The sequence below is a fragment of the Oncorhynchus tshawytscha genome, linkage group LG30 (assembly GCF_018296145.1).
Source record: "Oncorhynchus tshawytscha isolate Ot180627B linkage group LG30, Otsh_v2.0, whole genome shotgun sequence".
Taxonomy (NCBI): domain Eukaryota; kingdom Metazoa; phylum Chordata; class Actinopteri; order Salmoniformes; family Salmonidae; genus Oncorhynchus; species Oncorhynchus tshawytscha.
In genome coordinates this window covers 17,253,333-17,268,395 of record NC_056458.1, presented here as the reverse complement: position 1 = coordinate 17,268,395, position 15,063 = coordinate 17,253,333, and the positions used below count along the sequence as shown (strand labels likewise).

The 15,063-nt window shown below is 44.4% G+C and overlaps 1 protein-coding gene across 4 annotated transcripts in view; it reads right to left on the bottom strand.

Moving 5' to 3' along the window:
* The window catches only part of LOC112228653 (transcription initiation factor TFIID subunit 1), a 58,097-nt gene that overhangs the window by 8,900 nt on the left and 34,134 nt on the right, over window positions 1–15,063 (bottom strand). The window contains exons 13-28 of one of the 4 annotated variants that reach the window (XM_042309737.1): window positions 13,197–13,304; window positions 11,901–12,074; window positions 11,583–11,756; window positions 11,297–11,401; window positions 10,955–11,155; window positions 9,824–9,965; window positions 9,487–9,543; window positions 9,061–9,191; window positions 8,883–8,963; window positions 8,625–8,774; window positions 8,321–8,446; window positions 7,745–7,920; window positions 7,415–7,629; window positions 1,548–1,755; window positions 1,291–1,456; window positions 754–965 (exon numbers count right to left, since the gene is read on the bottom strand). In XM_042309737.1, coding sequence (XP_042165671.1) covers window positions 754–965; window positions 1,291–1,456; window positions 1,548–1,755; window positions 7,415–7,629; window positions 7,745–7,920; window positions 8,321–8,446; window positions 8,625–8,774; window positions 8,883–8,963; window positions 9,061–9,191; window positions 9,487–9,543; window positions 9,824–9,965; window positions 10,955–11,155; window positions 11,297–11,401; window positions 11,583–11,756; window positions 11,901–12,074; window positions 13,197–13,304 — 2,426 coding nt within the window. Of the gene's footprint in view, window positions 1–753; window positions 966–1,284; window positions 1,457–1,547; window positions 1,756–7,414; window positions 7,630–7,744; window positions 7,921–8,320; window positions 8,447–8,624; window positions 8,775–8,882; window positions 8,964–9,060; window positions 9,192–9,486; window positions 9,544–9,823; window positions 9,966–10,954; window positions 11,156–11,296; window positions 11,402–11,582; window positions 11,757–11,900; window positions 12,075–13,196; window positions 13,305–15,063 lie in introns of all 4 variants that reach the window. The other 3 variants (XM_042309736.1, XM_024394152.2, XM_024394153.2) reach the window with 3 other exon arrangements.

Here is a 15,063-nt window from a genome sequence, read left to right as displayed (position 1 = left end):
CTCACAGATACAGTGCGGGTAGGCTACCTACACTATGAAATTATTATGGATAAGAGCAATATTATTTTGTATTTGTCAAACAGCAGCCAAGTATCGATCATCATCTCACCAGAATAAGACTCTCTCATTGGAAAGGAGCATCAATCTCATCACCGTGCACTTTCATCATCATTTATTTCATCTGTAGCCTAATAAACTGCATGCTTTCCCGAGTCGTAGTGGGAGGACCACACAACATATCCTCCACCGCCTGACTCGAAGTTTACTTCTGTATTTTAATTTTATTGAACCTTTATTTAACTAGTCATGATGGTATGATGGTTGTTATATAAATACATGCGCATCAAGGTGTTTCTGCCACCATTTCTCATATAATTTTAATTTAACATTTTATAGACAAAAAAAGATTCCACCATGTTGAACAAACAAATTGTCTGTCAGCATTTATAAAATTGTACCGGCATTTCATGTTCCATCAGCGCGGTTGTGACTTTTTTTAATGTGACAGGTAATTAATCCGCATGAAATGGTTGGATGGAAACGTGGTTATTTAGACAGACGTACAGAGCATAATGGACAGATCTACAGAAGCTCAATTAGCTGTGCAATACCTTTTGGTGCTTCGAAGCTGGCATTACCGACTCAGTAAAAGTGTAAATATAGTAAAAAAGACTTCGGTCACTCTAGTGACATGGAAATATTTCAGTTTAAGTTTCCTTTTCTCCTGAATGTCTAGCCTGTGTGTGTTTGTACCTCTCGATAAGCTGCTTGCCGAGGACGATCTTGGTTCCCTCCACCTTGATGAGTTCCTCGTTGTCGTTGTGAATGACAGTCTTCTCCAGCTCCTCCTCCTGTTCCTCTGTCATGGCAACCGGGTTGGAGGGCGGGGCATTGGTCTGGTAGTATAGCGGGCAGAACTTGTTGGTTCGCATGTGCCCGATGGCACCGCAAGCTCCGCACTTCAGCTAGGGCAGGGGAGGAAAAAAAGGAGATGTAGTTAACAATCAGACAAACACGCTATACAGGGATGGAAACTGCAACTCACTGCATCACATGGCACATTAACTGCCACATCACATGCAAACACTACATTATCATGCTTATTATAAGCAATATAATATATTGCTACTAAAGGAAAGTATGAAAACAGTGAGGAAGGTTCATCTTGAAATGAATGATCCTATTTTAGAAACAGAGCAGGTCAGCAGGAAAACAGACAGTAGGTTATGGAAAAGCAGGGGAGGATAGTCTTGGAGTTGAATCATTATGGACTGGCAAGCTTACTTTTACCTTGAGGTCTGGCCTCTCCTTGATCTTCTTGGCCTTCTTCTCCGGGGGGCCCTTGAACCTGTCCTTCTCCTGGTTCCTCTTCAGCCTCCTCAGCTGTTCCTGGATCCTCCTCCGCTCCTTCCTCATCTCCTCTCTGTGTTGCTCGTCAAACACAGCAAACTTTCTTCTGTAGAGGCAGACAGAGACTTAGTGACAGGTTGGACACACACACACAGACCGCATGCGCACACACACACCACACAGACGGACGGACTCACATGAACTCATCATCCTTGGTGGTTCTGATTCTGGTGTAGGCGTCTATGACGGAGGGTTTGCGGACCGTCTCACAGCGGACATACTCCTTGCCGTCTTCGTCTCTGAAGGTGCGGTAGATTTTGAGGCGCCGTCCCGTAGCGGACGAGTTCAGGCTGGTGACCGAGGACGTGTCGTCATCTTTATGGGAGCCTGTGGACAAGGCACTGGCTGCAGGGACACACAGAGAGAGATAAGTCACACACACCAGAGTTTCCGTTAGCCGGCAATTGCCAATTTGTTGGTCATCATGTATCTCATTTATCTAACACAACTATCACACGTGCACATTTTAAGCTGGATTTCACCTGCAGCTCCTCAGCTGGTTGCTGATGGAGTAAAACCTTATTTTATCAGCCCATTCATTATGCAACAAAAAATAAAGAGAGCTATTTTTATTTCTCAACTGGTATTTGAAGCGCGCCTCTCATTCGCCATTCAAGTGCAGGCAACAGACTATCAGCCCGTCACCCACCACTTTACAATATGAGCTGGAGGCAGGATGCATTTTGAAAGCATACTTAATTGTTTGAAACTGGAATGTTATATTTCATATTATGAGGCATATCTTACCTTTCTACAAAGTAGCCCAAAGGCAAAATCCGACCACGGAAACGTGGAGGTAATTATTTTATAAGGACTTCCTAGGCAGCGCGTGATCCATCTACAATGAATCAAGACATTTGTGCATGGAACTCATAGCCTACAGGCCAACGCAGCAGTAGGCCTATAACTTCTATAGCTCTTTCACACTGGGGATTGGTGATTATCGAGGGGGAGATTGTTGGAAAGATTTTTCAAATAGCTTACTGTGAGGAACTAATACTTTTAATATACACTGAGTGTACAAAACATTAAGGACATTTGCTCTTTCCATGACAAACTGACCAGGAACCCAGGTGAAAGCCTTGATTGTGTATGTGCGCCATTTAGAGGGTGAATGGGCAAGACAAAATATTTCAGTTCCTTTGAATGGGGTATGGTACAGCAGCGGTTGGTGCCGTTGAAGATGAGGGAGGATGATATATTTTTATGAGCATGGCCTTATTTCTATTACAGTATATTGGATGACTCTCATTCGTATTCCATTCACCCAGCTCGATGTAAAATCGATATGCTACTACATGATACTCAAATCTTCCCTATACCCATCATGAGGTTGCTACAACCTAGCCTATGAATGACAGTTTACAAAGGTAGGTGAGAGAAATTTGAGTAATCTAGGTGACAGACACTGACACAATCCATACTGCCTTGCACAATCCATACCGCCTTACACCCTAGCTGATCTAGGGTGTAGTCATTACACCAAAAGTTGCAAACGAGAGTTTCTATTGGACAAATTCAGGTATGATTATCCGTTTTGTTCCGTTTGCTTCCTTAACAAAACGTTTTTCAACAGAATCGTCCGTTCACTTTATTAGCAGCCACATACAAACAGCACGATCCCTTTGATCATTGGAGAATTCCTTCTCGCATCTACACACTCTCCTCCTCTCACCTTTTCCCTTCGCTTGTGGACTTCAGTGTACAACACATCAGCTGTCTGTGACCAGGTGAAAAACAACTTCCAAGCCAATCCTTCATATCATAACTGCTAACCACTATACACAGCCTACATCATTGTCACCATATTAGCTAACGTCAAGTAAACATAGCAACTAGGATTAACACGTTAGTAAACCCGCTACAATCACGCAGTACAGTGTTCAGTTAGCAAGCAGTTGAGCAGTTATACCGGTGGTCCCCGGTGGGAATAAATTCATAAAACCAAAAGTTTACCTTGACTTGGAAGAGTTCTAGTGTTAGATAGCCATAGCCAGCTAGGTAAGATCCCGCATCCCTCTCAGTTTGAGCCGGGTGATTGAGTAGGCTAAACTACACTGCTCCAAAAAATAAAGGGAACACTAAAATAACACATCCTAGATCTGAATGAATGAAATGTTCTTATTAAATACTTTTTTCTTTACATAGTTGAATGTGCTGATAACAAAATCACACAAAAATTAACAATGGAAATCAAATTTATCAACCCATGGAGGTCTGGATTTGGAGTCACACTCAAAATTAAAGTGGAAAACCCCACTACAGGCTGATCCAACTTTGATGTAATGTCCTTAAAACAAGTCAAAATGAGGCTCAGTAGTGTGTGTGGCCTCCACGTGCCTGTATGACCTCCCTACAACGCCTGGGCATGCTCCTGATGAGGTGGCGGATGGTCTTCTGAGGGATCTCCTCCCAGACCTGGACTAAAGCATCCGCCAACTCCTGGACAGTCAGTGGTGCAGCGTGGCGTTGGTGGATGGAGCGAGACATGATGTCCCAGATGTGCTCAATTGGATTCAGGTCTGGGGAACGGGCGGGCCAGTCCATAGCATCAATGCCTTCCTCTTGCAGGAACTGCTGACACACTCCAGCCACATGAGGTCTAGCATTGTCTTGCATTAGGAGGAACCCAGGGCCAACCACACCAGCATATGGTCTCACAAGGGGTCTGAGGATCTCATCTCGGTACCTAATGGCAGTCAGGCTACCTCTGGCGAGCACATGGAGGGCTGTGCAGCCCCCCAAAGAAATGCCACCCCACGCCATGACTGACCCACCGCCAAACCGGTCATGCTAGAGGATGCTGCAGGCAGCAGAACGTTCTCCACGGCGTCTCCAGACTCCAGACGTCTGTCACATGTGCTCAGTGTGAACCTGCTTTCATCTGTGAAGAGCACAGGGCGCCAGTGGCGAATTTGCCAATCTTGGTGTTCTCTGGCAAATGCCAAACGTCCTGCACATTGTTGGGCTGTAAGCAGGGACTCTGCTTTCCTAGCTTCAGGGGGAAGTTGGTTCCACCATTGGGATGCCAGGACAGAGAAGAGCTTGGACTGGGCTGAGCGGGAGCTTCCTTCCCGTAGGGGTGGGAGGCCCAAGAGACCTAAGGTGGCAGAACGGAGTGCTCGTGTTGGGGTGTTTGGTTTGAGCATCGCCTGAAGGTTGGGAGGGGCAGTTCCTCTTGCTGTTCCGTAGGTAAGCACCATGGTCTTGGAGTGCGAGTTTTGACTGGGAGTGTGCGGAGCAGTGGGTTTACATGAGAGAACTTGGGAAAGTTGAAAACCAGGCGGGCTGCAGCGTTCTGGATAAGTTGCAGGGGTTTGATGGCACAAGCGGGGAGCCCAGCCAACAGCAAGTTGCAGGAATACAGACAGGAGATGACAACTGCCTGTATTAGGACCTGCGCCACTTCCTGTGTGAGGTAGGGTCGTACTTTACGGATGTTGTAGAGCATGAACCTGCAGGAGCGAGTCGTTGCTTTGATGTTTACAGAGAACGATAGGGTGTTGTCCAGGGTCACGCAAAGGTTATTTGCACTCTGGGAAGGTGACACTGTGGAGTTGTCAACCGTGATGAAGAGGTCTTCGTGCGGGCAGGCCTTCCCTGGGAGGAAGAGCAGTTCCGCCTTGTCGAGGTTGAGATGGTGGGCCGACATCCAAGTTGATATATCTGCCAGGCATACAGAGATGCGTGTCGCCTCCTGGGTGTCAGAAGGGGGGAGGAGTTGAGTGTCATCCGTATAGCAATGATAGGAGAGACCATGTGAGGATATGATGGAGCCGAGTGACTTGGTGTATAGAGAGAAGAGGAGAGGGCCCAGAGGACGGAAACTAGCTGACCTCCGGCTATACCACGGTGCTACTGAAGACCTTCATTGCAAAACAGCGTGATTAAATAAATGATTTGATGATGTGAATATAATTAGTATAGTTTAATCTAAAAAGGATAACTTTAATGTTTCACTATTTTTATGAAATTCAAATGAGGATGGTTCTCCCCTTCCTCCTCTGGGGAGCCTCCATTGGTATGGTAGTAGATGCCAGGCACACCGATTTGAGTGTGTCAAGGACTGCAACGCTGCTGGGTTTTTCCCGCTCAACAGTTTCATGTGTGTATCAGGAATGGTCCACCACCCAAAGGACATCCAGCCAACGTGACAACGGTGGGAAGCATTGCCGTCAACATGGACCAGTAACAATGTGGAATGCTTTTGACACCTTGTAGAGTCCATGTCCTGATGAATTGAGGCTGTTCTGAGGGCAAAAGTGGGTGCAACTCAATATTAGGAAGGTGTTCGTAATGTTTTGTACACTCTGTGTATTATCATTCGCAATGGATGTTAAAAAAACACTTTCCTACATTTCTGCGCAGCAGGCCAGGTACTTCTACGCGTACTCAGGCACACTCTCCCTCAACATTATCGGAACAGATAAACCAGACATGTTCATTGCTCACAAGGAGCACTCCATGAAATAAACCAAAACCTGTTACTCAAGTGTAGCAGGGGTGAACTCTGTAACCAAATGACGGGGATTAACAGTATTTTTACTACTGGTACTGTATGTAATGAGGAATTGATTTTAATTTTAATTTTTAATTTTTAAAGGGCAAACAATTCACACAATGAAACAATGTATGTGCAGCAATTGGCAGGAGACAGCTGACATTCTGGAGAGAAACTCACCTATATCTTCGCCACACACCCCCTCCCCTTCTTCTTGTCTCAACATTTGAAATTATACTCAAGACACATTATCGTGACACACATTTTAGATGTTTTTAACTGACAGCCACAACTCAATAATCAGCTTGGACTATTGCCATGTGCGTTACCACTAAGCTTGCGATTTGAAACAATCCACAGGACTTAAAAAAAGAAGAAGCTAATGATCATTGATTCCTAAGTCATGCTTTCTTTTTTTTCTGTATAGATAGGAGTCATTTCTATTTACTTTCCTATTGGATCCACTGCTATGCCATTTCTCTCCTGTTCTATTGGTTTTCTTCTCAACTTTCTATTGATGTCCAGAAGCCAAAGGCACCATACTGTACTAGTCATAATAGCAACCCATCCTAGTTGTTGCATCTTTAGATTAACCCTCTTTTTCTAACTGAGATTTCATCTCGTTCACTTATGCAACCGTTATCAGGTGTGCTGTTCAGAATGGTGTTTTCCCAGGTGTGCTGTTCAGAATGGTGTTTTCCCAGGTGTGCTGTTCAGAATGGTGTTTTCCCAGGTGTGCTGTTCAGAATGGTGTTTTCCCAGGTGTGCTGTTCAGAATGGTGTTTTCCCAGGTGTGCTGTTCAGAATGATGTTTTCCCAGGTGTGCTGTTCAGAATGGTGTTTTCCCAGGTGTGCTGTTCAGAATGGTGTTTTCCCAGGTGTGCTGTTCAGAATGGTGTTTTCCCAGGTGTGCTGTTCAGAATGGTGTTTTCCCAGGTGTGCTGTTCAGAATGGTGTTTTCCCAGGTGTGCTGTTCAGAATGGTGTTTTCCCAGGTGTGCTGTTCAGAATGGTGTTTTCCCAGGTGTGCTGTTCAGAATGGTGTTTTCCCAGGTGTGCTGTTTAGAATGATGTTTTCCCAGGTGTGCTGTTTAGAATGGTGTTGTCCCAGGTGTGTTGTTTAGAATGGTGTTGTCCCAGGTGTGCTGTTTAGATTGGTGTTGTCCCAGGTGTGCTGTTCAGAATGGTGTTTTCCCACAAATTGCTTTTTGCCAAATGTTTGAAAAGTCAGTTTTATTGGCTGCTTCATTACATGAGTTGCAATGTTCTGTTAAGAGCATTACCATAATATATATGTGATTTCTGTCATGCTGCGCACCGTGGGTGGACGCCATAATGTGTTATGCACCCATTGCATATGGGTCAGGTAAATTTGAATCTTCCTGGTCACGTTGTCCGGCGCCACATTTTCCTAGCATAAACCCTGACACATACACACTCCTGTAAACACATACTCCTGTAAACACATTTTAAAAAGCCTGAAACGCACAAACACAACACTTACAGAAGCCCTTGCGTCCCTTGTGGTCGCTCTCCTCTCCCATCAGCATCCTCTGCAGCTCCTTCCTCTCCTGCTCCTCCTTCTCTCTGGACAGCTGGGAGCTGGTCTTCTTGTTCTGCAGCATGTTCTCAATGTTCTTCCCCATCTCCTCAAAGTCACTGTCCTCCGCTGAGCTGCTGCCTGTGTCTGTGGACAGGACCTCTGTGGAATCCAATACTCTGGGGGGAAGGCAGACAGGCTGGAACATCATATAGTGTACAACTACAGCATCCCTATAAGAAACAGGTAGTGAATTATGGTTAATTGGAAAAGGGGAGGATGGGAGGGCCTCACTTGTTCTGCAGGTCAAAGATCCTCTGGCACTCCTCCTTGTAGCGCTCCTGGTGTTCGGCTACAGAGAAGCGGGACCCACGGGCAAACTTGCTCATGGGCCCCTCACCAGAGCGGGCCTGCTCTGTGGACATGGTCCTCACCACATCAATTACCTCCCAACGAGACAGCTTCTTTATCTGACACACACAGAAACACTGGTTTGAAAGATTGATATAGCCTTCATACGTAGGTTGGTGGATGAAATGAGGGAATGAAGACATTTAAGTTATATGACGGCAGGTAGCCTCAAAGTTAGAGTGTTGGGCCAGTAACTGAAAGGTTTCTAGTTCGAATACCGGAGCCAACAAGGTAAAATAATCTGTTGCTGTGCCCTTGAGCAAGGCACTTAACTCTAAATGCTCCAGGGTCACTGTACAATTATGACCCTGGCCGTGACCCCACTCCCTGTGGTTGTCTCAGGGGGAGTTGGGATACGCAAAAAAAACTCATTTTCATTACACACTGGTGTGTAACAGGACCAATATGCGCACCTCCCAAATGATGAAGATTATTATTATGTTATTACTGTGTTATTACCTCCTCCTCTGGGACACCGAACTTGCGCAGCAGCTGCTTGGCGTTTTTGAGTGACAGTCTTCTCAGATCAGCATCTGTCCCTGTCACAGTCTTCTTAGCGGGTTGTGGTTCCCGGTCGTCTTGGGCCTGAACACGACAAATAAAATAACCTTAAGCTTTAGTAATAATCACCAGACCACCGTTGAATGGTTAGAACAGGAAAATAGGTATTGTTTTTCTGGAGGCTATGAACACATGAATGAAATTAGGGCCCCCTGATCTGACAGAAGTGTTTCAGAGCACTGGGGGTAAGAGAGAGAAGTACCTTTTGTTGAGTGGGCTTGTTGGGTACTTTGACGTAAGAGAATCCCTCTCCACAGCCTGTGGGGTCGGCCACCCCCATGACCTCCAGCAGACACTTCCCCTTCATGGCAGCGATGAAGGCTCGCGTCGTGTTCCAAGGGGCTGTGCGGACCTAAGGTGAACCACAGAGAATATTGGTGAAATCATGGACCATCGTTTTTTCAACATCAATGGAGCATCAAAATCAATGTTTCATGAAAAAGAAGCAGTAGAGCTGTACCTCATCATCAATCTTCATCTGGAAGTCTTCCTCATTCTCTTCCTCTGGGGCAAAGAAGGACTTTTCACCATATCCAGCATCCTGGAGGAGAGAGAAAAGTTCTGGTATAGTTCACACAGTGCCATAAAGAGAATCGTAATCACAGCCGGTACCTACACGAGGAGCCTGTCAGTCTTACCTTCAGTCTTTGCTCTGCCACCAGCATGCTGTAGTAGGCACAGCACTGCTCTGGAGACACCATGGCCCTGATCTCCTCCTCAGTAGGCAGCCTGAAGTCAGGCTTCAGCACCCACCAGTTAGAGTCCATCCCTGGGGACAGAGGCAGGGCAAATGAGCTTCAATCGTATAACAAGTATTACTAAGTTCTCTTTAGTCCACCTTTACTTAAGATTCATGGATGCATTTTGCATGGCCAATTCCCCCCCCTCCAAAGACTTTTGATTAGAAAGCTTCCCTGTTGCATCAAATTTACCATCATTCCATTCAACTGAAGTGTCTTGTAGGCTTATAGTGGAGGTGTTGCAGGAGCAGAACAGCAGATATTAACGAATGACCCTGCAAACCTATGGGTCCTTATTGATGCTTTCCTTAGACCACACCTTACCTCCACAGTAAACTCCATATCCATAATATGCTGACCTCTCTCTTTCCTGGCGCCTATCTGTCAAAGTAAGGCACACCATCTCTGAGCTCACACAGCTAAACACTCTCTCTTACACCTCAGCACTTCCCTGAGATCACACGGGAGTAGAAACGTTAAGAGGAAATCAGGATTGTTGGACAGTTGTGAGTGACAACGTTCACGAGGCATATTCACAGTTCTGCATTACTTATTCATCTTTGTGAGGGCAAACAATGAAGGATGGTGTGTCATACCGTACTATTGACAAACATGAGGCTATACGGTTGTATTGGGTTATGGCAGGGTTAGCCGTTTCTACCTGTACGCTTAAAGTCAGCACAGAGTTTTAGGCGTTTGCGGATGCTGCTTTCTGAATGTGAGGGGAAAGCTTTCTTTATGTCCTCCATGCGGATTCTCCTGGGACGATCTTTACTCTTCCAGAACAACCGATAGATAAACACCTGCACAGAAGAGCAGAGAGACATGAGTGTAGGCAAGCATGTATTCTGTAAGTGTGCTTTCTCTTGTATGTGGGTCATTCCATGAAATGAGTCCCTTTTGCGTCCCTTTGATATTTGAAGTAGAAACTGTGCATCAATTTGATTATAAAAGCCTGTTATATTAAATGAAGTGCCCTTTAATATAAACAGCATGGGAAATTCTAAATGCAGCATTTTGAAGTCCCTCTGTGCACTCTTTGTGACTAAGAACATTTTAACCCACTTAACCTCCGAACTTCTAAAACATGTCACCATCATTGTAAAGTCCTAGTTATGTTTTGCTTTGACAAAGTCATTTCTGATGATGATGATTTATTTAATGTTATTAGTATTACATTTTAAGGTTAAAACAATGATCTGGCCCTCATTCTAAGGTCAACACTGTTACGTGAACTCAACTCTCATTAAATATGTTGTTCAAAATAAAACATTTAACAGTCAAATCATAGTTTAAAGCAGGTAAGCTGGTTTAACTCCAATTTCTGGTGTTCAGTGGTGGAAAACTGAGTAGGTCGGCAAAACACGTCAACCCTGTTACCATTGTTGCATTCTTTTGTCCCTCCCTGCTGCATACAACAAGCTGTTACAGTGAGATTTACTGCTGAATTAAGATGAAATCATCAACCCTGTCACGGGCAACCCTGTCACGGGCAACCCTGTCACGGGCAACCCTGTCACGGGCAACCCTGTTTATTTGGCACTTAATAGACACATACTATGTATTATTTTTATTTAACGTCTTGAGATGGGAAAACATGTTTTTCATTAAGTGGAACATGTACTCATCATGACATAATTTGACAATTTTCTGAAATAAACCTATTGTTTGTTTGTTTACCTAAAAGGGACTTATTTTGTAGAACAACTCATTTGACAGTGTGTGTGTGTGTGTGTGTGTGTGTGTGTGTGTGTGTGTGTGTGTGTGTGTGTGTGTGTATCGTAAGGTATACCTGCAAGAAGTCTCTGATATGGGTGTTGGCTCGTTTGGAGTTGGGTCCAGGGACCTCATAGAGGGGACACTGCTGGCCGACCACAAAGATGTCTACCAGCTCTCTAATGAAGTAGCCCTGCCGTGTACGCAGCACCAGGAAATCTGTCTCTGGCATCTTGTGGAGGTAGATGGGGGCACGGAAAAGGTTGTTCTCAAAAGCCTAAAAGAAAGACACAGATTTGCAATTAGGTCTCTAAAATGTTCTCTTTCTAGGTATAAGGCTATTCACATTCATAGTGAATGGCTTTTTCAAACATCAATGAATTGTCATGCGACTGACTGTAATGACTGTGGTACTGACCGGCAGCAGCTGTCCGGGGTGCAGGGAGCCCAGGAAAGGTGAGGTGTGGCAGTACACGGTCTCTCCGTACTTACAGTCTGGAGCTCCAGGGTCCTTCCCTGGTTTCTGTGGGTCAACAGCCATGTTTCAAGTTAATTAGATCTTAAAAATGCATTTTTTTCACATAAACACAACTCATATCAATAGAGGAAGGAAAAGAACCACTGAGGTGGTTCAGCTTTTAGTAAATGCTAAACAATGTGGATACAAGGGGAATGGTAGTTGAAAGACGACTGCAGTGATTTACTCTCTTGTAGTAGTTCTTGATCTTGGTTGCCATGCCGACTTGCATGATGAGCGGAGGGTATTCCTCGCTGTACTCTGCCAGAATCAGGTCTCCGTCTTTCCCTGTCAGGTCCTGAGCTGTCCGCATGAAGAACATGTCACCTCCACCGGAAGCCTGGCGTTCCTGCTCTCGCATCTACAGGCACAAAAAGGGACATTTAACACAAATCACACAAACAAGGTTATCAACACAGACAGAGAAGCAGAAGCATTCTTGACGACCTGTGTCAAGACGGGGAGAGAAAGATGGAGGTGAATGAGGTGAGTGCTGGGGCCTCACCTTGGCCTTCTTCTTGATCTGTTTGAGTAGGGGCTGGGCTGCGTGGGGACCTGGCTGGGACAACGTCCCGAATGAGTACTTCTTCAGAGAGGGCCGGTGGAACCCACGCAGCTTCATGGGTCCCATGTGAGTAGGGAAGAACGGCTGCCTCAGCTCCACTGCAGGGATGGAGTGCTGGAGAGAAAGATAGACAAGGAAATGTTTCATATAGCATAGGCTAACTACAGTGTTGTTAAGATTATCCTACACTATAGTTAACCCATAAGAGTCTAAGCCCTGTCTGAGACGGGGGGGGGTTCTACTAAGCTATTTTTAATACATGTATTTAACCCCTTATTTTGGGCAATAACCAGTCTAAGCTATATGGAATTGTTTTAAGGTCATACCAAGGATCATTTTGCTATTTGACTTGGAATTTTAAGACCCCCTGACGTAAAAATATGAAATATAATTTCAAAATAGAACAAATTTCTTTAATGATAAACAAAATTCAGCCTTACTGCTATTAGCCCATACAAATGCATTGAATAACAGATTTACTACATTGAACAACAGATAGTCCAGCCAAAAAAATCTAAAGGAAGTTTGTTCTGAAATGTCTGTTCTACATCTGAGAGATACTGTATATCTCTTTATTTGAGTCGTGTAGGCCAAACTGTTCTGATTTTCGGGATGTCCCATGGTCTGACAAACACCTCTCTAGCTCTGTCACCTTTCACCACAGATGCGGAAGTGTGGCACTGATGGATGTGGTGGATTGAGATGCATCAAATGCAAAAAAAACAGATCTCTATATTAAACTGACAGATTTTATGGGGATTTATTATTATTATGCTAATTAGATTTCCGCGGTGGTGTGGAAATCGACCTTAGGGGGTTAAAGCTACAATATGTAACTTTTTGTGCGACGACTAAATTCACATATAAATGTGAGTTATAGATATTTAATTCTCATTGAAAGCAAGTCTAAAAAGTGGTAGATACGTTCTGTGCGCTATTTCTATGCTTCCCGTTACCAAGTTTCGTTTTTGCGTCTTTTACTTTGGGTTTTGTACACCAGCTTCAAACAGCTGAAAAAACTATAATTTTATGGAAAATATATTTCAGAGCGGTTTAGATTACTCTCTACACAATGACTGCTTGTTTTGTCACAAACTGAATTTATGTGAACTATTTGAATTTTAGCAATCAGGAAATTGCAGAGTGATTTCGGCATAGTGCATCTTTAAGATTATACTCTAACTGCTAATCAACCTGTATAGGAACAGAGCTCACAGGAGAGAATCTAGTGCCCACCTGAATGATGTTGCCACCGAAGGTGCCCCTCAGGCCTTGCTGCTTAGGATAATAGAACTCATCATTGGACAGGTTCCATGGGTCCTTCACCTCAGGCTGGGACATGTTCTGTAGGCAGCAGACAAAACAGAAAAGGAGTTAGAGCAGGTTAGTTCAGGGACTATAGTCCCTGTTGAATGGCAGATCTATGTTATGTCCATGGTCCAGTCCTGTAGTACCTGTTGAATGACAGATCTATGTTACAGTGGGGCAAAAAAGTATTTAGTCAGCCACCAATTGTGCAAGTTCTCCCACTTAAAAAGATGAGAGAGGCCTGTAATTTTCATCATAGGTACACTTCAACTATGACAGACAAAAAGAGAATAAATATCCAGAAAATCACATTGTAGGATTGTTAATGAATTTATTTGCAAATTATGGTGCAAAATAAGTATTTGGTCACCTACAAACAAGCAAGATTTTTGGCTCTCAAAGACCTGTAACTTCTTCTTTAAGAGTCTCCTCTGTCCTCCACTCGTTACCTGTATTAATGCACCTGTTTGAACTTGTTATCAGTATAAAAGACACCTGTCCACAACTTCAAACAGTCACACTCCAAACTCCACTATGGCCAAGACCAAAGAGCTGTCAAAGGACACCAGAAACAAAATTGTAGACCTGCACCAGGCTGGGAAGACTGAATCTGCAATAGGTAAGCAGCTTGGTTTGAAGAAATCAACTGTGGGAGCCATTATTAGGAAATGGAAGACATACAAGACCACTGATAATCTCCCTCGATCTGGGGCTCCATGCAAGATCTCACCCCGCCGGGTCAAAATGATCACAAGAACGGTGAGCAAAAATCCCAGAACCACACGGGGGGACCTAGTGAATGACCTGCAGAGAGCTGGGACCAAAGTAACAAAGCCTACCATCAGTAACACACTACGCCGCCAGGGACTCAAATCCTGCAGTGCCAGACGTGTCCCCCTGCTTAAGCCAGTACATGTCCAGCCAGGCCCGTCTGAAGTTTGCTAGAGAGGATTTGGATGATCCAGAAGAAGATTGGGAGAATGTCATATGGTCAGATGAAACCAAAATATAACTTTTTGGTAAAAACGCAACTTGTGTTTGGAGGACAAAGGATACTGAGTTGCATCCAAAGAACACCATACCTACTGTGAAGCATGGGGGTGGAAACATCATGCTTTGGGGCTGTTTTTCTGCAAAGGGACCAGGACGACTGATCCGTGTAAAGGAAAGAATGAATGGGGCCATGTATCGTGAGATTTTGAGTGAAAACCTCCTTCCGTCAGCAAGGGCATTGAAGATGAAACGTGGCTGGGTCTTTCAGCATGACAATGATCCCAAACACACCGCCCGGGCAACGAAGGAGTGGCTTCGTAAGAAGCATTTCAAGGTCCTGGAGTGGCCTAGCCAGTCTCCAGATCTCAACCCCATAGAAAATCTTTGGAGGGAGTTGAAAGTCCGTGTTACCTAGCAACAGCCTCAAAACATCACTGCTCTAGAGGAGATCTGCATGGAGGAATGGGCTGGAGGAATGGGCCAACATACCAGCAACAGTGTGTGAAAACCTTGTGAAGACTTACAGAAAACCTTTGACCTCTGTCATTGCCAACAAAGGGTATATAACAAAGTATTGAGATAAACTTTTGTTATTGACCAAATACTTATTTTCCACCATAATTTGCAAATAAATTCATTAAAAAACCTACAATGTGATTTTCTGGATTTTTTTTTTCTCATTTTGTCTGTCATAGTTGAAGTGTACCTATGATGAAAATTACAGGCCTCTCATCTTTTTAAGTGGGAGAACTTGCACAATTGTGGCTGACTAAATACTTTTTTGCCCCACTGTATGTTCCAT